The following is a 21,551-nucleotide window of genomic DNA, read 5'->3' on the forward strand; positions in this document are numbered from 1 at the left end:
TAACAAAATTATGAGAAACATTAATATCAACAAACCGAAGCTGGTCTCGTGGAATGAGATGGTAATTATGCCATATTGCTTGTGTACAATGAAGAATTGATTAAGCTACTTGAACTCTTGTAGCCCTGAAATCCAACTTTAATAAACATGACAAACGGGAAGGGAAAAAAAAGAGAAAAGAGAAAAAAGAAAAAAAAGGAAATTCCTATTAAACTGAAGAACCAATGAAAAGAAAGAATCATATTTGTCTCTTTCACAAATGCCAGTTGTGGAAATTGAAATTTCAATGGACGCATCGATGGACTCTTTGCAAGGACCACCACAACTATGATATGGAGGGTGGTGTTTATTTTCCTCAATGAAAGCTATGGGTATTCAATTACAAATAAATTTTTTCCCCAAGAATGCAATCAGGATGAGTAGGGAAACTACAATCTGCACAATAATAAAACCAATGTTTTGGGTGTCGTTTTTCTTCACAAATATCACAATAATATTCTCCAGATTCATCTTCAAGAGTATATTGAAGAGTAAAAGGATGCTTATGTTGTTCATACCTTGTGCTACTCGGTAGTGTAGCACATTTAAAATCCAGAGCAAACGCACAATCAGCACAGCGGAATACATATCCTTTGGAATCACAAACACTACATTTCCCGCTTCTTGTTGCATTGGAGAGGATGAGGCGGCGGTGCTCATGACTATCATGGGTCAGCCTGTCTGAGGTCGAACTACAGTTGACATCAAGGTCAAAGTTGCATTTGCGACAATTATATGTGAAGCCTTTGTAGTGACGAGCACAAGCATTACAAGAGAAGCCGTGACTACCATAAGGATTCTTAGAAAGTGTGAGTAGGTGTTGATGAAGTGGGTGCCACTTCTTTCTCGGTAATTCGGCACAGAATTTGTGGAGAACGAAGCGACATTGCGTACAATTATAAAATGGAGTCAACATGGGCCTTTTGCAACCGTCACACTTGTCGCTATTTTTTAGCTCATGGGTGAGTGTTAATTCATGTTGATGACTAAAATGTCTAATTTCTGTAGTTATTTCAATTCCTTCTTCTCCCATAATTTTCTTCTTGACAACGTAAGATACTGAGTCAACAGATTCAGGATTGCCATATCTCAGTGCAGTTATTGGCTCAATGGACTCCTTATCTTCATCTTTCAGCACATTTATGTTATCCTCGATTTCACCATCAGCTGCGCAACTGAGGTGGGCAACAAAAGTGCAACTCGAGCAATAGTAAAACCCATATTTTGTGTCCACCATTTCAACACAAAGTAGACAAATCTGGTGGTCAGGTTGGATCTGATGAAGAGAATAAGTGAGGTTGAGAGTGTGTTGGTGACGTACATGTTTGACAGTGCGATGTAAAGAAGCACATATTGGATGAACACAAAATGCGCATGTGAGACATAAGTAGGGCGTGTCCTTGCCTTCTTTGCCACAAGCATCACAAGTGAACGTGATTAACTTCCGTAAGAGGGTCAATGAATGATCATGAATCTGAACTTTCATGGTGTGTGGTAAAGGAGGTAATGAAGCACAGCCGAGATGAAGATTAAAGTGGCAGATTAAACAACAGTAGGAGAGAGAGGAATTGGACTGGTAGAGATATTCTTTGCAGAGATGTCATTTGGGAGAATAAGTATATGGCCGACCTTTAGTAAGAACAAGAGGATGTTTTCGGTGCAAGGGATGGTGCAACTCACGGGATAGCTCCAAACATGATTTATGTCGGTAGAACCATTTGCATTTTATACAATGGTAGCCAGAATCCAATATTTTTTCCAGGCACAAATTACAAAAAAATATTTTTGTCTTCCTTTCATAGTAGACCAACGGATGCTCGTGGCAAAAATGTTGAACCTGCATCTATATTTCATGCACAAACAATATCTAATTTGTTTAGGAAAAAAAAAAGACTTTACAGAACAAGATTGGGTGGTACCCTGAATCCAAATTTAGACATAGGGAAATATTAGAGGATATATAATTATATACCTTTATACAGGATCAGTCTATATTTGAGATGGCGTCGCAACCCGCTTTAATGACTCCAATAATCTCCGGTGCTAGCTGATTGGTATGGGAAACAAAGGGTCAGCCATGCATTGTGACCAAAAAAGAAATAGAGAGAGGCTCACATATGAAATTTGAAATGGAGTCGATGATCTGGGTGTGATCAAGTCTTTTAGTCTGGGAGCATATTTTGCCACCGTATGTGAAATATTTAGAATATAAAATATTTTTTTCCCTCTCTAAAATATAGTTCGCATTTTCTTTTAAATCATAATTTTTATTTAAATATTATAGTTTTTGTTTTTATTTTCAATTTTGCAACGTCAAATGGGAAACTCAACGTTAGAATATTTAATTAATTCTTTAAAACTTTGTGTAATTTCAATTAAGGCTATTCACATGAGAGATGATAAATATTGAATAGGGACTATATTCGTATGACACTTAATTATAAGGTAATTTTTACAAATATTATTTTGCATAATAATTATTTTGAAGTGATAGTTTTTTATATTCTGAAATATACTAAAAAAATAGGCAAATAGATTTATAATACATGATAATCACCTGATGTGACACTTTGTGTGCATAATTAACCCCAGGAAGATAATTAATCAAACAATTGGATTTTATTAAAAATTTAAAATTACATGAGTAATGTAACTTTTATAGGACTTTATCAAAAGTACATGAGTAATGTAACTTTTATAAAAATTTATATTAAATGTGACTAGAACCCAATTAATTTGTCATTAATACATTTCACGGCCGGAAACATATTGTTTTTTTTTTTTTTAATGCTTAGATAAACTTAAATAATATATATGTTGTGAACTTAGTAACTCGAATCAACTATCTTCGCTCTTCCCAAACTCATATGACTTAGGAAGGTATTAACTCGCCCAACTATGCAGTGGTCAAAAATATATTGTTAATTCTAGTGAAATTAACAACTAATGAACCCAAAAATTATTGGGATTTAATATTTATATCACAAATTTTAAGCAAGCAAATAATCCATTGCTTCTAAATAATAATAGCAAACCTCTTTTAAAAAAAAAAACAAAAATAGTAATAGCAAACCCCACACACACGTACAAACAAACTTGCAAACTCAAACTTCAATACTTACAAGAATAAGAATTTAAGTTTGGCTTCACAACATCCCTCAAGAAGTTTCTAAGGTAATTCCAGTTTTCACTTCTATCAAAGTTAAGTTCAGCTAATTAAAAACTCATAGAACTAAAGGGTGCTACTTTTTCAATATTTTATCAAACTATGATCATGGAGGCAACAACAACAACAACAACAAACTTCTCAAACACACAAAAGAAATGAAACAAAGAAAGAAAGAGAAAGGAAACAAGTGAAAATGGAACTTATCCTCATCGGCTTAGATTTATGTTTCATCTTCTCTTTTATTATCAACTCTTTACTTTATTTTGTATTGTACTCCTATTTGAACTCCAATATAACATTTCCCTTTTCCCCTAATATTTTGTTACTAACATTTTTTTTTTTTCATTCATTTAAGAGACTTTTATCCATCTCTCTTCAAGTTATAAACATATGTGATACTATTTGATAGGGTTGTCATAAAATTTTCGATCTTCTAATTAATAAGTTGCTTTGAACCTATTTATCATCTCTAAAAACAAAGGAAGAATCGGGTGGGCTTAGACATCCAAAGCTTCCCTCCAAAAGAAAAGAAGAAAATATTCCATTTTTAGCCTCAAGCAAAACCTTATATTTTCATTTTAATGCGGTCAAATGAGCAGAGAAAAAGTGAAAGAAAAGGCAACATCATAAGTACAAGATAACACCATCAAGCGAAAATATAGAAGACTGAAGAAAATGTGAATGAAAGGCAATAGGACTTGCTATGCAACCTAGGGTCCTATGCTTCTCCCTCTAATATGTTATATTTTCCTTTTCTATATTCTTATTGTCTTAACGTTTCTTATTGCTACTCTCCATGCTTCACCATTTGCTTTTCCATATCCTTATTATCATTACATTTTCGTTCATTGACAAGATTTTCCCAATCCTTGTGATTTTTTCATGATAAATGACATTAAGAAACTATAATTTTATATATCTTTAAGGGAATGTAAAACAAGTTATACTGTACACAAAATGCTCTATTAAATAATGTGGGACAATTATCTTTTTTTCTTAGAAAAAAATTCGCACACACAAGAGAAAGTAAAATGGGTAAAAGGTATTGTAAATTCAAGTGCAAACTAACAATCAAATAGGCCCAAAATTTATTGCATTCAACATCTATATAGAAAATTTAAGCAAGCAAAGCAACCTATTGTTTATGAATAGCATTAGAAAAACATACACACATATTAACAAAGTTTTGAAAGCAACCATCACTACTTACCTGAATAAGAATTCAATTTTGTCTTCAAAACATACCAAGGGAAGCTTCTAAGTTACCCCTAGTTTCAATTTTGTTAAAACTATGTTCTTTTGAAGATCATAACTTCTAGTATATATAGGACTCAAGGGTGTTACTTTTTGAGTATAAAACATGGTCCTTATTATTCATCAAATTATAATCATGCCATTGTGCCCCAAAAAAAAAATTTCTTGAACACAAAAGGAAAAGAGAAGCAATTAATAGGCTAGGTATTTATGCTTTCCAATTTATATTTATATTATGTTTCTCTTTTCTCCGGTCACTTTTTAATCCATGTACAAATTTCATACTAACATTTCTTTTTTAAATGTCCACATAAATATATTATTTATTCATTTATTTATATATCTCTATTTAGGTTTTTTTTTTTAATAATTTGATATTTACAATAATGGAGTAGATGAGATTCAAATTCTAGTTCTCTTTAGAAATGAGAGTAAGCAATGCCATTGAACTATGATACAATTAAGATTCTATCTCTGATCTCATTGGATTAGGAATTCTTGAACTGGAATTTACACAAAATTGTAATTTGAAAATTCCATTATTGACTTCCTTTGTTTAGGTTAATAAAAAAGATAATTCATTGGTTTTGTACAAATTTTAGGGTCGAGATTTTCATCTATTCAAATTGATAAATGTTATGTCCACAACAATTTTACAACATTTTTACAAGAAATATAAGTTGTTATGGGTTGTTATTATTGATAGACAAAAAAATAATTTCAATGATAGGTTTAAATTTAAACCTATAACAACTTACCATCTATGTTTTGTTATGAAAATATTGTAAAAACGTTATAAACGTAGCACTTCTCATTCAAATTCTATAGAGGAATGCATCATTTAAAAAATTCTAACATTACTATAGTCATCCCACCAACCAATCCATAATCAATGCTCTTATGGACAAAACTAGATAAATGCCATTGGGCACTCAAATTTTTAAAAAGTCAACTTTTAGCCTTATATTTCAATTTAATTTTGCAACATGAATATTGGTGGCCCAAATTTTCTTATTTCTTATATAACCCTCTTAAGTTTGTTTATAAAAGTCTAGCTCAATCCTTATTTATTCTTTAAAGTAGTGTCCTCTCACCACCACCATCATTGTCATTGTCAATGTTGTTGCCACCATTGCCACCACTAGTCAATATCATCGCCACTACCTCCACCACTGCTCATAGGCATTGTCGACATCGCAACCACTAACATAATGATACATACCATCTATCATTAAGTCATTGTCACCATCATTTCCATTGCTATTATAACTACAACAATATTCTAATATTGCCAAAAAAAAAAAAAAAAAAAAAAAAAAAAAAAAACCTCTAATTTTTTTAGATATACTTAACTAATCAATATAAATATAAATTAATATATTTAAATATCCCATCATTTTGAAAATTTTAAGAAATTTTCGGAGCCTTCATTTTTAGCATTAAGATATATTAACACCATTATGTGAAAATTCAAAGAGGAGAAAAGGAAGTAAAATAAAGGAATTCTATTTATTATTATTATTATTTATTTATTTATTTTTTGATTGGGGAATTCTAATTTGTTAAGCAAACTATAGATTCATATGCTTCTTTGTTTATCATCCGTTACCTTTTCTTTATTATATTCATACTTTCTATAACATTTCCCTTCACTGGCAATATTTCTTAGTATTTTTTTTTATTCTTTATGGATTTGAAGAAAATAATAAATGCATTAAGAAATAAGAATTCAAGAGAATTTATGGAACTATACTTTTTATCTTTCCTTAGAATATATATATTCAATTATTTCCAATAGAAAATGGATTATTCTAAACTTGAAGTACACTAGTAGCTAGCTATATATAGTTGGTAACTTGAACATTTTTTATTTCTTTCTTTATGGTAGAGAATTGGTAACTTTGAATTTTTTTTTAATAATTTAATTGTTACAATAAGTGGGGAAAGAAGAATTTGAACTTCAATTCTCTTGATAAAGGAGGCCAATAAATTACAAAGACTATTACCGCTTGAACTTTTAGTACTATAATACTTTTGCTTCAAAACTGTATGGGTTTTGTTGGGAGTAATATTTCTAAAGCAGGACAACACTTGAGCTAGTTTTTCCATTTTTCGCTTCCTCATTGAAAAAACATAAGCATCGTATGGTCTAGAACAGAAAGGAAAAGAGCTATTGCCTTATGCCTAAAGTTATATTAAATTGGTCCAACCCTTCTAACAACCAACTTGTCTTTCTTAAGTTTCAGGCTCTTTCAACTTCGCACGACCCATATGAAATAGTCCACCTGTGGTCCTGTGCTTACGCCTATGTGCTACGTACGCGTAAAATTTGTTTAGGATAAAATACAAAAATCACCCCCAAGAGTTGGGTTAATGCCATTACTAAGTACTACTAAACTTTAAAAAAAAATCCAATTTGTTACTTAAGTACAAATGACACTTAATACCATTTGAAAATTTCATACTCCTCTAGGTTCTCTACTTTCTTTCAACATGAGCTTATCTTGACTACGTTATGACAATTATATGCACAAGAGTCCAGGTAGCCAATAGTAGAGAAATGCAGTCAGAGACTAAGAAGAAAGCAAGAGTAAGGGATTTTCGAATGGTGTTAAATGATGTTTTTGCTTAGAGAGCATATTGGATAATTTTTAAAAGCAAAGCATCTAGCATTAGCCTAAACCTCAAGGTTAATTTTTTTGTATTTTATCCATTACTTTAATTAATACAACCATAATTGCATGCACGAATCTTTTTATGACTAATGGCAACAAATCTTCATCTGGCGACTCCTTTGATGAGTGGAAACTCTAGAAACTTTTTTGTGTTCTTCTAAGAATGTCAATTATTCACGAGCCTTCTTCATGATTTCCATGGATTAATTGGGTTTTGACTGTGTATTTGATCTTGGAATGTTGTTTGATCAAGATTTTACCTTGATAAACTAGGACTTTGATTTTGATTCTTTAATGTGATTATTTTGTGTGAAGTTTTTGGATGAAAGATTTGTTATTAAAGTTGTACTACAACGATGAATTTGTCAAAAGTCTCATCGAATAAAAAAAAAAGTTGTGCAACATTATTTAAAGAACCTCTCTCTCTCTCTCTCTCTCTCTCTCTCTCTCTATATATATATATATATATATATATTCAATTCAAATTGAGATTCTCACTATCCTAAAAGACAAAGCAAACATCTATTTGTCCCTTCTTCGCTTGGACCTAAAGCAATGCAAACTAAATCTTTTATTACCTCCATTTATAAGGAGAGAATAATGAATATAAATAAGCTATTAGGAACTGGTATTCTAAAAGACAAAGAAAACATCTATATATCCCATTCTTCCCTTGGACCTAAAGCAATGCAAAGTAAATCTTTTATCCCTCCATTTATAAGGAGGGAATAATGAATATAAGTAGGCTATTAGGAAATGGTATTCTAAAAGACAAAGCAAACATCTATATATCCCATTCTTCCATTGGACCTAAAGCAATGCAAAGTAAATCTTTTATTCCTCCATTTATAAGGAGAAAATATTAGCTTTAAGTTACAGTAAATGTCTATCTTTTAGACAATATTTATCCTTGTATATGCCTTTTTTGTAACTTTGGAAAATTTATTTTTTGAATAAATTTGGAAAAGGGAAAATTTTTCAAAAATTGATGTAGGGGAAAAAAATATAATCACATATTGTCACATTTGGGGTCAAGGACAACAAAGTATTTTTCTGGATAAGAATTGGAGTTCTTGAATGGTCTTGTGAAAAACTTAATTTTGATTGATTAGATTTTGGTCTTAAATGCATCAAAATGAATGAAATTGCAATATTTTAATTTGCCTTGGGGCGAACCAATTAAAATCAACCCAATGCTTGGTTTTCATTAGTTCAATCAGAAGACTTATCATGTTCTTGCAGGCACTTGATAATCCTACAAGATAAGTTTAGAATTTTTATATTAAAATTAATTATATGTTTGATTGTAATGTAATTTAAGATTAAATGAGCCCAATATCATTTGGAGTAAATCCTTAGGAAACCAATCTCATTCAGGCTCAATCCCTGATTTTGACTCCTAATTATTTTTTAGGGAACTTTTACAAACGTTTATTAGACCTTAGCACTTCAGTTGGGCTTAATTGTATTTTAAATTTTTGTGTGTGATTATTCTTATTCAAATATTTGTAGACATCTACCATTAACTCTACAACTTACTTCAGCTTAAGAAAGTAGGAAATTTTGTTTGTAATTCATAATTAGTTACTGCAAAACATTACTAAATTTGATTCAAGGAATATAAACTTTGGATTCTTTGTGGTGAGTGCTTGTAGCTCTTTCTCTATGGGACTTGTGTCTTGTCAGATTTGGAACCCTAAGATTTCGTTGATGAGCTGAATAGCTAGGCACGTAAGACAATTATTTGGGAAAAGTTATGGATTGGTCTAGAAAATATTTTTAAAAACATTTTAAGAGAAAAGAGAAAAGTAACTAACTTTTTTTTTTTTTTTTAACTTCTCGTGAAAGTGGTATTAATTTTTTTTTTTTTTTTTAGTTTTTTGTTAACAAATGCCCTAAGCGCATCTGTTAATAAGACCCTCATTACTTTTAGGCAAAAGCCCCCCCCCCCCCCTCTCGAGGTTTCTACTTTTAATTCCTTAAAGTTCCTTATCCGTCAAATTGACCCATAAGACTAACTTATGTTAGCTCTTATGGATGAAAAAATCACATGACCATATTAAGAAGACAAAAACTAATTCGTTCTATTGGTTACATAATGATCACGTGATTTTTACGTCTATAAGAGTTAACGAAAGTTGTCTCAATGGTCAATTTGATGGATATGGAAACCTCAAGCGGTTATAACTTTATAAGCTATAGAAAAAAAAAAAGTAATATATAAAGACACACTTTAACCCAAAAGATTTAAGCCCAATAGATATATGCTCAATTATGTTATATTAACTACTTATTCTTCTCATCATTATTCAATGTGGGACTTCACTCACACATATAACCTAACAATCTCCCCCTCACATGTGAGTCTTTGCCTCTCTATGGGCTTCAAGACCTCTTTGTGGACCATGAACAAGTCTTACTCTCTCTCTCTCTCTTGCCTAATGGGCCTTTCCCTTCACTAGTGCATCATCCATGGGCCTCTACGTGTCAACCTCGCATGTCGTTTATCCTCTATGGGAACCTCGCATCTCATCGTTGTTTAACACCATTGGCAATAATACTCATTTGTTGGACCTTTTCCAAGATCGTTTGTGTGGGCTTTATGGGTTTGCTTGGTGCAACATACCGTCCCTGCTCCAACTACAAAATGGACTCGCCTGCCTTGCTCCATTTGCAACAGGGCTTCAAGTACACACCTTATTCTCACTCCAACTGCGAAAGGAACCTCATTAACCTTGCCTCCTTTATTCCACACACCACTGTGGCTTCAATACCACTTTTTGTAAAGACAAACACCTTGGGAAGTTTTCTTAAGTAATTAATATAATATATAGAGACACATTTTAACCCAAAAGGCCTAAGCAAAATGAGTATGTGCTCAGTTATGTTATACTAACTACTCATTCTTCTCATCATTATTCAATATGGGACTTCACTCTCAACTTTGTCTTGTTAATTTGTTAATAAACATGAGCTTAAACTTGTCTTGTTAATTTGTTTATAAACATGAGCTTGAAAAAAAATTTTAAATGCCTTCACTCTCAACTTGCTTTTGTGTGAGTTTGATATTGATAATGGAGGTAAAGTTCTTTGATCTTAAGAAGCCAAGGTGGAAGCAAAGTGCTGATGTCTACAAGTCCAAGAAATTACTATATCTAAGTTTTGCCCAAGTGTATGTGCGTATATATATATATAGTAATGGTTTGTAAGTTACTGTATATTTTGATTTTCAATCAAGTTGGTCGGTACAACCGCCATAGTTATCCATTATTTTGTGGTTATACATTACTTTGAAGTATGTTATCTCTAACAAATATTATTTTGTTTTACATCTATTTTCTGATAGCACTGCCACTCCCATATGTTGCATTTTTCATCTACTACTTCATCTTAGTCAGTGTTTACTGTTCTTTCTTTTGGTGGTAGGCTGAGCCTCCCGTTCATTCAAACTGTTTATTATTTTGTGATTATTTGTTTAAGCTAATCCTTTGCTTCCCAGTTATCTTCTTCTTCTTGTCTTTGTTTCTTTCCCCACAATTTGCTACAGATGTGTACTAAACCAGGTTCTATGAGAGAAATGTTACCCTGTAAGTCTAGGAGTAAGTTCCAGTTCTGTGTCGGTTTTGTTGCCCAGTAAATCTAATCCCGAAGGTTGGTGTGAACCAAAGACCGAGAAACAAGCCCCGTTAGCCGTTAGCCAGGAGTGCGTTAGGCGTTTGAGGGAACGTGTAAGGGAAGGTTCATATACACCAATAGCTAGGTACAGCGGTGGTAAGTAGCAGCAAAAGACACAGAAGGCATCCGGAAACAGCCATAAGAGGTAGCATATCATAGGAAGGTAGTCATACACTCCCTGTTTCAGATCTAAGGTTAGATCCATTAGACTAATATAAATATATATATATATATATATATATATATTGTTAGAAATACTAAATGAACGTATTTTATTTCATAGTTAAAGAATGTACATGAGAGCCTTTATATAGGAGGCATATGTGTGCAGTATAAGTAAGAATGTAATACAAGCATGTGTGCTATATAAGTAATTTAGGTTGGCCTAAAGCCCACAACACTATACACGTTAACAGCCACCCTCAAACTCAAGGTGGGTGTGAGACCAACTTGAGGTTGTCAACCAAATTACGAAGGCGTCTCTTAAGATGTGACTTGGTGAAGATATCTGCAAGTTGATCTTTAGAGGAGACTGAGAAGAGCTTGAGAGCACCATGGATAAGATGATAACGAATAAAATGACAACCGATCTCAATGTGTTTAGTCCGTTCATGGAAGACATCATTGTGAGTAATATGAATGGCACTCTGGTTGTCACAATAAAGATGAGTAGTTGAGGATGTGGACACACCTAAGTTTTTGAGAAGTCATCGTAGCCAAAAGAGTTCAGATGTGGTATCAGCAAAGGCACAATATTCTGCTTTAGTACTGGAGCGGGCCACATGAATTTGTTTCTTTCTTTGCCAAGAAATTAAAGAAGAACCAAGAAGAAAGCAATAACTAATGGTGGACCTGTGATCAGTGGAATCTCCTACCCAATCAGCATCATAATAGAGGAGACTGGGTAGAGTAGAAAAGACCATAAAAGAGAGTGCCCTTTAGGTAACGAAGAATACGCAGAATAGCAGCATAGTGAGTCGATCGTGGAGTAGACAGATACTGGCTCACCTAATGAACAGCATAGGAAATGTTTGGACAAGTGACAGTGAGATAAACTAGGCTGCCAACCAAACGTCTATAAAGAGGGGGATTAGACAATGGTTTCCCTCCTGAGAGAGTCAGGTGCACATTAAACTCAACTAGAGTGTTAACAGTCTTGCTATCAGTAAGTCCAGCTCAAGACAAGAGTTCAGAGGCATGCTTGGTTTGAGTAATATAAAGTCCATCTATAGAATGAGTGATTTCAAGACCCAAGAAGTAACTGAAATGTCCAAGATCTTTCATCTCAAACTGCTAACTAAGAAAATCTTTGAGTTTTTGAATGCTACTGAGGTCATCACCAGTTATGATCATATCATCTTCTTACAGGAGAAGTAAAATATTGTCTTTGTCAGTGTAATGAAGAAATAAGGCAGAATCATAATAACTGGCCATGTAACCCAACCAAGAGATGGTAGAGCTGAATTTGGCAAATCAAGCTCGTGGAGCTTGTTTAAGGTCATAAAGTGCATGCTGAAGGTGACAAACCTTATTTGATTCAACAGAGAGACCAAAAGAAGGTTACATATAAACTTCTTCACTTAAATCCCCATTAAGGAATGCATTTTTGACATTCATCTGAAAAAGGTCTCAGTTACTAATAGCAGTAACAGCTAAGATGGCACAAACAGATGAGATACGAGCAACCGAAGTAAAAGTCTCTTCATAATCAATCATATACTCTTGTGTAAAACCTTTTGCAACAAGACAAGCTTTATAGTGCTCAATGGACCCATCGGAGCAAATCTTAATCTTATAGATCCACTTACAGCTAACCACAAATTTCCCAAGGGAGAGAGTTACCAAATCCCAAGTATGGTTTTTAGATAATGCATCAAGTTTCTCTTTTATTGCAATCTGCCATAAAGGATCAATGGAAGCCTCACTATAGGTGTAAGGCTCGTGCAGTGTCGCAATGGCAGTGTAACAATGATAGTCAAGTAAATGTGCAGGAATAGATCTTACCCGAGTTGAGTGATAAGGTGGAATGTCTTGTGCAAGATCGTCAGGCGAAGCATAAGCAAGGGACCCAAGCTCAGGGTTAGGTAGCTTATCTTTGACCTATTCATATTCTACCTGTTCATTAAAGGGTGAACTAGGAAAGGGATCAAGGATATCTGGTGGTTGGACAAAAAAGTCTACAAGAGAATCAGGAGCAACTACAGGAGGATCAGGAATAGTTACAAAAGAATATGTGCTTCATCTGGAAAAAAATCTAAGACAGAGGAGGAAGATAGGGAGGCATGGAAGTGAGAGAGCTCGACAAAGGAGCGATGTTTCCAAAAGACAACATTGTGAGAGATACGAAGATGATGAGAGACAGGATCATAACACCGATACCCCTTTTAAGTTTCGTCATAGCCAAGAAAACAACAAAGCCTTGACCAAGGCTCAAGTTTGAAACAACAAAGCCTTGACCAAGGCTCAAGTTTGTTATGCCCATGTGGTTGAAGAAGAACAAAACAAGCAGAACTGAAGGAGCGAAGGTTGTGATAGTCAGGAGGTGACCAAAAAAGGCACTCATATGGAGTTTAATTTTGGATAATAGGACTTGGAGTGCGATTAATAATATGAAGAGCAGTTTCACCCCAAAAAGGAGAAAGAACTTTGGCAGAGAGAAGGAGAGCACGAATAGTGTCAAGAATATGATGAAGTTTTCGTTCGACTCTACCATTTTGCTGAGAGGTACCTGGACAAGTTAGTTAATGAACAATGCCATGGGAATGCAAAACAGCTTGGAAAGCATGTCAAGTATACTCAAGAGCATTATCAGATCGAAAAATTTTGATACGTTTGGAAAATTGATTTTCAACCATTTTTACAAAATTAGAATATACTTGCAATAATTCAGAACGATGTTTCATATGAAAAATCTAACTATAGCGAGAGTAGTCATCAACAAAGACAACAAATTGTCGAGATTCACCAATACTAGAGATAGAGGAAGGCCCCTAAACATTAGAATGAATAAGGTCAAAGATATCAGTGGATATTGATTCACTAGTATTGAAAGGCAAAGTTGATTGTTTTCTTAACTGACATGAAACACAATCAAAATTTTCTATAAACACTAAACCTAACAAACCTTTAGAAGTCAATTTTTGTACCCGAGAGGAAGATGCGTGACCAAGTCAAGCATGCCAAAGTGCAAAGGAAGGAATAGAAGAAACTACAGCAACAAAAACAGGAGCAACAAGTGGAAGACAAAGGTTGTCCACAAGAGACATATGCCCAACTCTAGGACCGGTCCCAAGCTCCTGTCCCGTCCTCGAATCCTGCACAATACAACCAGAATAATCAAAGATAATGCACTAATCCAACTCAACTAATTGTCCCACAGAAAATAAATTGTAAGAAAGGTCAAGAACATTAAAGACCCTAGGAACCAAAAGGTTGGAGGTCAAAACGGAACCTATATTATGACCAGACATTGAGGAACCATTTGCTGTGCAAATATTAAAAGGGTGTGGTGCAAGTTTAAGTTTAGAAAATAACGACGAGTGACGTGTCATATGATTGCAACAAGTAGAATCCATAAGCCTAGATGAATGAGACATACCAGATAAAGCTGAGAGAGAAGAGAAATAAGATGCATTACCAACCATATAAATGACATTAGTGATGATGTTTTTAAGGTCATCTGTGGACATGGTGAAAGTACATCTTGAAGACTTAGACTGTGTAGAGACGAGAGTCATTGGTTGGACACTCTTAGTGTTAGCAAAAGTAGCAATAAAAATTGAAACAGCTGATTTGTTGCGATGATAGCAAGTCTCAATATTTTGGCCAAAACATTTGCAAAAATTGCAAAAACATTTGTTGAATTGTCGACGACGATTATTGCAACAAGAAGAAGACATGTCCTTATTCTTCATTTAGAATATAAATATGAATGGACTGTAAAAATGAAATCTACATGAAAAACTGGGTAAGGAGCACCTGATTGCAAAAATGTCAACTCTGGCAAAAAGTCAACGGTCAACTCTGCCAAAGTCAACGCTTGAAGGAGTCAACTGCCTTAAGTCAAAGTAAAGCTAGCGATGACGCGAACTAATGACGTCAGAGGATGACATAACTAGGGCTAACGTGGCAGAATGACATCAGCAATGATGTCAGCAGGTGTGGTCTAGGCATGTGGAGGAATACGACGACGCGTGAAGCGCATGGCTGAACTCACCGAAACTTTAGCCTGCGCGTGAAGGCACATGGATCATCGGATGGTGACTTTTCCAGCGGTGTTGAGTAGATCATTTGATGAGCTACACACTAATATGATTTGTGTCTTAGTCAGAGGTCAAAAACAATAGATTCGACGAAGGCAGTGGTCTTGGCGGCGAAGATTGAGCTTTTGGCGTTGGAGATTCAACCCTGAGACCTCTGATGACGGTAGGGCAGTCAGGAGAGGCACTGAAGAGGCTTACCGACCGGAGAAGTTAAGGCAGCGAAAATTACCAACAAAGACAAAGGCTACAAAACACAAAAAGGTTAGAGTAATGGCTCTAATATCATGTTAGAAATACTAAATGAGTGTATTGTATTTCATAGTTAAAGAATGTACATGAGAGCTATTATATAGGAGGCATATGTGTGCAGTACAAATAAGAGTGTAATACAAGTATATGTGTTATACAAGTAATCTAGGTAAGCCTAAAGCCCACAACACTATACACGTTAACATATATATATACACGTGCGCGCACACATATAGTAAAACTTACACATTACAAATTGTACTTACGTCAAGTGACTCTCAAATTGAACAGCTTACCTTCACAATCTGGATAGCTTACCTTCTGGCTGACTGGGTTGCTAGCTTCGCTGTTGGAGTAGTCCTTGATAGCGAAGAGAAATATACTTCTAGGCATGACAAAGTGGATGATATTGGTCTTCTGATGTTATGGGCACCTTTCATTTTATTACTAGTTGGTGGGCAAGACAAAATAACTTCTTTCGCAGTGCAGGATAATGAGTTGTGGCATAGGCACTGGATTTGGCTAACTTTCTAAATTCTCCAGCATTGGTTTTGTGTTTATTCAATCAATTCACCCAAATAGACTATGGATCCCTACACTACTCCTCCTCCTCACTAGAACCATCAAGTATGTTGAGCGGACGGCTGCATTGTATCTTGTAAGTTTAGAGAGTTTTGGAATATTTGTACTTGAAGAACCGAACACGAGACCTAATTATGAGAGATTAATGAGAACATACTCCACGTTCAAAGAGATGGGTCTTCCTACAAAATTTGAATGTCTCTAAGACGAAGAAGCAAGATAATCCTAGGTGGGCAAATTCATTACACCAATGGTGAAGGAAGGGAAGTTGGACAACTGTGAGTTGGTGCAGTATGCTTATGGCATGTCAAATATGTACAAGGGACTCATTGTCAATCTCATGTTCAGCTCTAGTGAGCATAAGGAGAGTCGAGACTTCTTCTCTAAAAGAGATGCAGAAGATACATTGAGAATGTTAAAGATCGAACTCAACTTCTTTTATGATCTTCTCCATACCAAGGTGGTGGTGGCAACCTCCAAGGTAGGAATTATATCTGAGTACAACCATTGGATTAGTTATGGCAACCTTGTCACTTTTTTCTATAAAGAAGAGAAACATTGTTTCCAGAGGTTTGATGTTAAAGTGACCTATACGACTATACCTTGTTCTTTGGTGTTTTAGGCCTGAATATGGTAACTCTCCTCCTATGGGTGGTCTCTGATAGGGCTATTGCTTCTTTAACAAAGTCTCAAAAAAATTCCCTCCAATCCAAAATCTCTGCCAAGTTCCTTGATCTTAAGAAGCAAAGTGCTGATGTCTACAAGTCCAAGAAATTACAGTGGAAAACACTACGGTATAGAAGGTTGTCTAAAAAACTCTCTCAATTCAACTTCATAAAGTATTGTAGGAAACAAACGACAAAAGGGATGTATGAAGTAGAAAGCAAAGATAGATATCACAAGCATACTCAAATAATTTCACATTAAGGATTTTATAGATCAAAAGAAAATTGACATTTTTCAGATGATATCTGAGTTTGATACAAGCATGTTGGCAAAAGAGATAAGAATCTTGGGTCCACTAAACTATTGAAAGGTAACAAGCATAGTATGGGTGAAATTGATGTCATATGCTACTAGTCATAGCAGAGGAAATGCCAATATCTAACAATTGAGTAAAGATGGTGAGCTTCTTACTTTTGTTTGGATTAACAGTCTTGAGACCCGTTTCAGAGTAAAGCTGATTGTTATTTGTTAGTAAATGACTTGATGTATATTGTATACTACCCTTCCCTTTTCCCCCTTTTTTTTTCTTTTTTCCTAAGTAAAATAAAGGAGAAGGAAATGACAGACTAACTCAATGAGATTTGAGGCCTATGTTAATAATTTTGAGTGTCGATTCTAGTTAGTTTAACTAGTAAAGCCTCTTATAATCGAATAAGAAATTAGGATTTCAATCCCCGCCTACACCAAAAACCAATTGATATCTTAATTTGATGATAAAGAACTATCATCAAGAGGTGGAGAAAATAGGCATTTGCCATTAATTTACAAACTATTTTTTGAAACTATTTAGCAAAATGTTCCTTTTTTTAAGCTTGATTTTAAAAAAATCGAGTTACAAGTGGAACTCAACATTATGTCGAGTTCTATGCATATTTTGTGACTTAAAAAAAAAAAAAAAAAAAAAAAACTTTAAGTGATACTTTCATGTATTTATATATCTATTAAAAGAATATTTATTTAATGGATTGTTTAAAAGTTTAGAGAGGGAGGAGAGTAGTGAAGAAGAGAATAGAGGACAATGATTATCCTCTACCTTATTTGGATGTTTTTAAAATTAGTAAGAGGGAAGAGGGTAATTAACCCTTCCTCTTGTTTGCATGTTTTAAAGATTAGGATGGAAAGGAAAGGAAATTATGTAAATAGACAAATTTACCCCTATTTGAAAATAGACTTGCAACCTTGGTCTATAATTAATTTGTTAGATTTAATCATTATTAAATCAACATTCTCATTCCATCAAATACCACTAATAAAAGTATAAAACTACTGTTAACTGTTATAAAATAATTTTTATTACCTCAAAAAAATTTATAATAAAAATAAAAATAAATCTTCTTTATTTATGGAAAATTTTCAAGAAGCTTCACATAGGAAGCAAGTCAAGCAACCACCTTTACCCAAAAAAAAAAAACCAAAACAAAAGTCAAGCAACCACGACCAGAACCGATCAAACGAAAACCCTAACGTCACGTCTGCCACGGCATCGACACCGCCGTCTTGTGCCCTCGATCAACGGCCGGTTTCTGTGCAGAGTTCCGGCACCGACAAACAGTGCATTTTTATCGTCGAATCGATGCGAGGGATTGAAGAACCATCCAAAGATTTGGAGACTTTGAAGCATATTCTCGAAGCTCTGCAACTCAAAGGCCTTTTGCATTCAAAGAATGCTAAAAACCAAATGAGCCACCAAAACTTCGTTTACGATCAGAACGATGAGTCTCCGATCGTCGTAATGAAGCCAACAAGGTCTCCGGCGAGCCGCATTAATCACAATGGAAACTAATCGTCGTCTTCGAGCTTCAGATCGAGGCTTGGTCCTCGTCGGAATACAAACAAGGTGTCACCGGAGATGAGCCTGAGGCGCGACCGGCCGATTTCTGTGCAAAGTTCCAGGGCCAACAAACAGTGCGAATGTACAACTACAAAAGGTGTGAGGTCCTGTTTATTAGCAATTTATTTTTATTTTTATTTTTTTCATTCACCTTAAATTTTCTCTGGAAAGAAACAAAATTTATTTGTTGTAATTTTGTTAATTTAGAAAGGGTAAATTAGGAAATTCATTTGGTCAATAATTTATCTACTCTACTCTCTATCCAAATCTCTCCAATTTGGGGGAATTAAAAATGAGGGGTTAGAGGTAGTTGAAACCCCTCCAAACCCCTCCTCCTCCTTCTTTAAAAAACTTCCAAACAAGGTAATTGAATTACTCTCCCTCCCTTTACTCTACTCCCCCTCCTTTTTTAAACTCCCAAACAGGCCATAAGTTTGTATATTATCGATTTTTTTTTTTTTAATTTCAATTCTATTAAAATAGGCATTAGAACAAAATTTTGTATTCAAGTTTTGCTAAAATATTCTTTTCAATTAATATGAAAAAATTCTATTGATTGATTGACTTTTAGATATGATTATTTTGAAAAACTTCTTTGACAGAAGTCACTTTAATAGGCATGGTTACACTTCTTATAAAACTTTGGATTTTATTATTCCCAATAACACTTCTTATAAAACTTTATTTCTTAAAAATAAATCTTAACTATCAAAATTAAAACAAAGTAAATTTAACACTAGAAATATGATTTATCAAATACCTTATTTAAAGCATGCATAATACATAAAAATAATAACTTATTATCCTAAATATGACCCAGGGGCCAGGAGAATAATGACCTGTTTGGAAGTTTAGAGAGGGAGGAGAGTAGAGGGGAGTAGAGTGAAGGAGAGTAGAGGAGAGGAGAGTAGAGAGGAATGGTTATCCTCCACATTGTTTGGATATTTTTAAAATTAGTAAGAAGGAAATGAGTAATTAGCCCTCCCTCTTATTTGGATGTTTTAAAAATTAAAATGGAAATGAGAGGAAATGATTTAAATAGACAAATTTACCCTTATTTGAAAATGGACTTGCAACATTAGTCTATGATTAATTTGTTAGATTAAATAATTATTTAATCAACATTCTCATTTCATCAAATACCACTAATAAAAGTACTCCCTCCGTCTCATTTTGTTTGTCCTGTTTGAAAAAATCAAACTTTTTAAGAGAACATTATTTATTGTCTTGTCTATCTTTTAAAAATGTATAAGTTTCCAAAATTACTCTTAAAAAAATTTATCAAAAAATTGAATTAGCAATTAATAGGGGTATAATAAGAACATTAGTAAATTAATGATTTTTATTTTTAGAAATATAACAATATTTTGGGACATCCCAAAATAGAATAGAGGACAAACAAAGTGGGACGGAAGGAGTATAAAACTACTATTACCTATTATAAAATAATTTTTATAATCTCAAAAAAAATTATAATAAAAATAAAAATAAATTTTCTTTATTTATGGAAAATTTTCAAGAAGCTTCACATAGGAAGCAACCACGAAACGAACCGATCAAACGAAAACCCTAACTATTTAATGAGGTGAACAAGACCTGAAGGGATTGAGCTGCAACTCAAAATAAACAACAAAACAATACCCAAAACCATAAAAATTAAAAATTAAAATTAAAATTGAAATTACATAAAATAAATTATCCATTTGGTTAATGAGAAAGTTGTTTAAAAAAATATCTTTTAAAAAATAAATAATAAAAAAGGCAAAAGTTCACATTTTCCAACTCGTTTAGTTTTTCTACATTTTCTAGGCAACCAAACGGGGTTTAAAGGATTAAACTTTGCAAAAATAAATCATAAAAAAGAAAACTCAGTGCCCAGATAGTCAATGCGCATTTCCCAACATCTAAATCCAAATCTACTATTTTAAAAAACTAATACAACCAAGCCGATCAAACACAATAATATATACCAAACTGTTTAGCAAAAAAAATATATATATATACCAAACTGATCGCAATGAACCAAAAAGTACAAAAAGAAAAGAGAAACGAAATGTACCGTCAGAAGGGTCGGTGATGGCTAGAACAAGAGGAAGAGCAACAAAGATCAAGGCAATGAACAGTGACTTAGTAGTTGAGACAATATATATTTTGATCGATTTGTGTGGCTATATATGTTTCTCAAAGCTTCAATTTTTAGAGAGAGACAGACAGATGGGTTGAAGGGTGACTCTGAAATTTGGGTATGGAGTTTCCTTTTAGTAAGTTGTGAATTTATTTTTATTTTTTTCATTCCCCTTAAATTTTCTCAAGAAACAAACAAAAATTATTTATATAATCGGTTTGCAATTTTGTTAATTTAGAAATGGTAAATTGGGAAATTCATTTGGTCAATAATTTATCTACTCTACTCTCCCTCCAAATCTCTCCAATTTGAGAGAATTAAAAATGAAAGGTTAGAGGTAGTTGAAACTCCTCCAAACCCCTCCCCCTTCTTCCTTAAAAAACTTCCAAACAAGGTAATTGAATTACTCTTTCTCCCTTTACTCTATTCCTCCTCCTTTTTTAAACTCCCAAGCAGGCCATAAGTTTAGGAGTAATTGAGAAAATGAATTGTTTAATGATGATAGGTCATCAATAAATGATTTTAGATTAAGAATAACTGGAAAGGTATCTGCGGTTTAGTGGTCACTAGTTATATGAGTTATTTTTCTTGTTACTTTTCTCCTATAAAGTAAAGGTTGTGTAATTTTTTTTATTCCAAGTCTTTATTCTTTATATGCGGGTATTAAAATACTTAGTATTCTCAAAACAAAAAATTGTAGGTTAAACCTACAATGGAAAATGAGTGTGAGTTAAAGAGGTTTAAATTCTATATTGTGTATCTAAGAGTTAAGCCATTTTGGATATACACCACTGTCTATTTTTTTAAGACCTTCTTTCATCTTCCTGTGTGTGTTAAAATACTTAGTATTCTAAAAAAAAATCTAAATTTTTTATCACTCTTTCCCAAAGAGTCATTTAAGTTATAATGTAGAAAAAACCTTAGAAATGTTTTTTTTTTTTAATTATTTAGAGAAGCCCTCTAA

The 21,551-nt window shown here is 33.6% G+C and overlaps 1 protein-coding gene across 1 annotated transcript; it reads right to left on the reverse strand.

The window, feature by feature from the left end:
• Positions 1–244: 244 nt before the first annotated feature.
• Positions 245–1,650, reverse strand: LOC126720038 (uncharacterized). Its single transcript, XM_050422515.1, has one exon. The coding sequence runs from the start codon at positions 1,523–1,525 to the stop codon at positions 380–382; it is 1,146 nt and encodes a 381-aa protein (XP_050278472.1). The 5' UTR covers positions 1,526–1,650; the 3' UTR covers positions 245–379.
• Between the last annotated feature and the right edge of the window lie 19,901 nt (positions 1,651–21,551).

The sequence above is a fragment of the Quercus robur genome, chromosome 3 (genome assembly GCF_932294415.1).
Source record: "Quercus robur chromosome 3, dhQueRobu3.1, whole genome shotgun sequence".
Lineage (NCBI taxonomy): Eukaryota > Viridiplantae > Streptophyta > Magnoliopsida > Fagales > Fagaceae > Quercus > Quercus robur.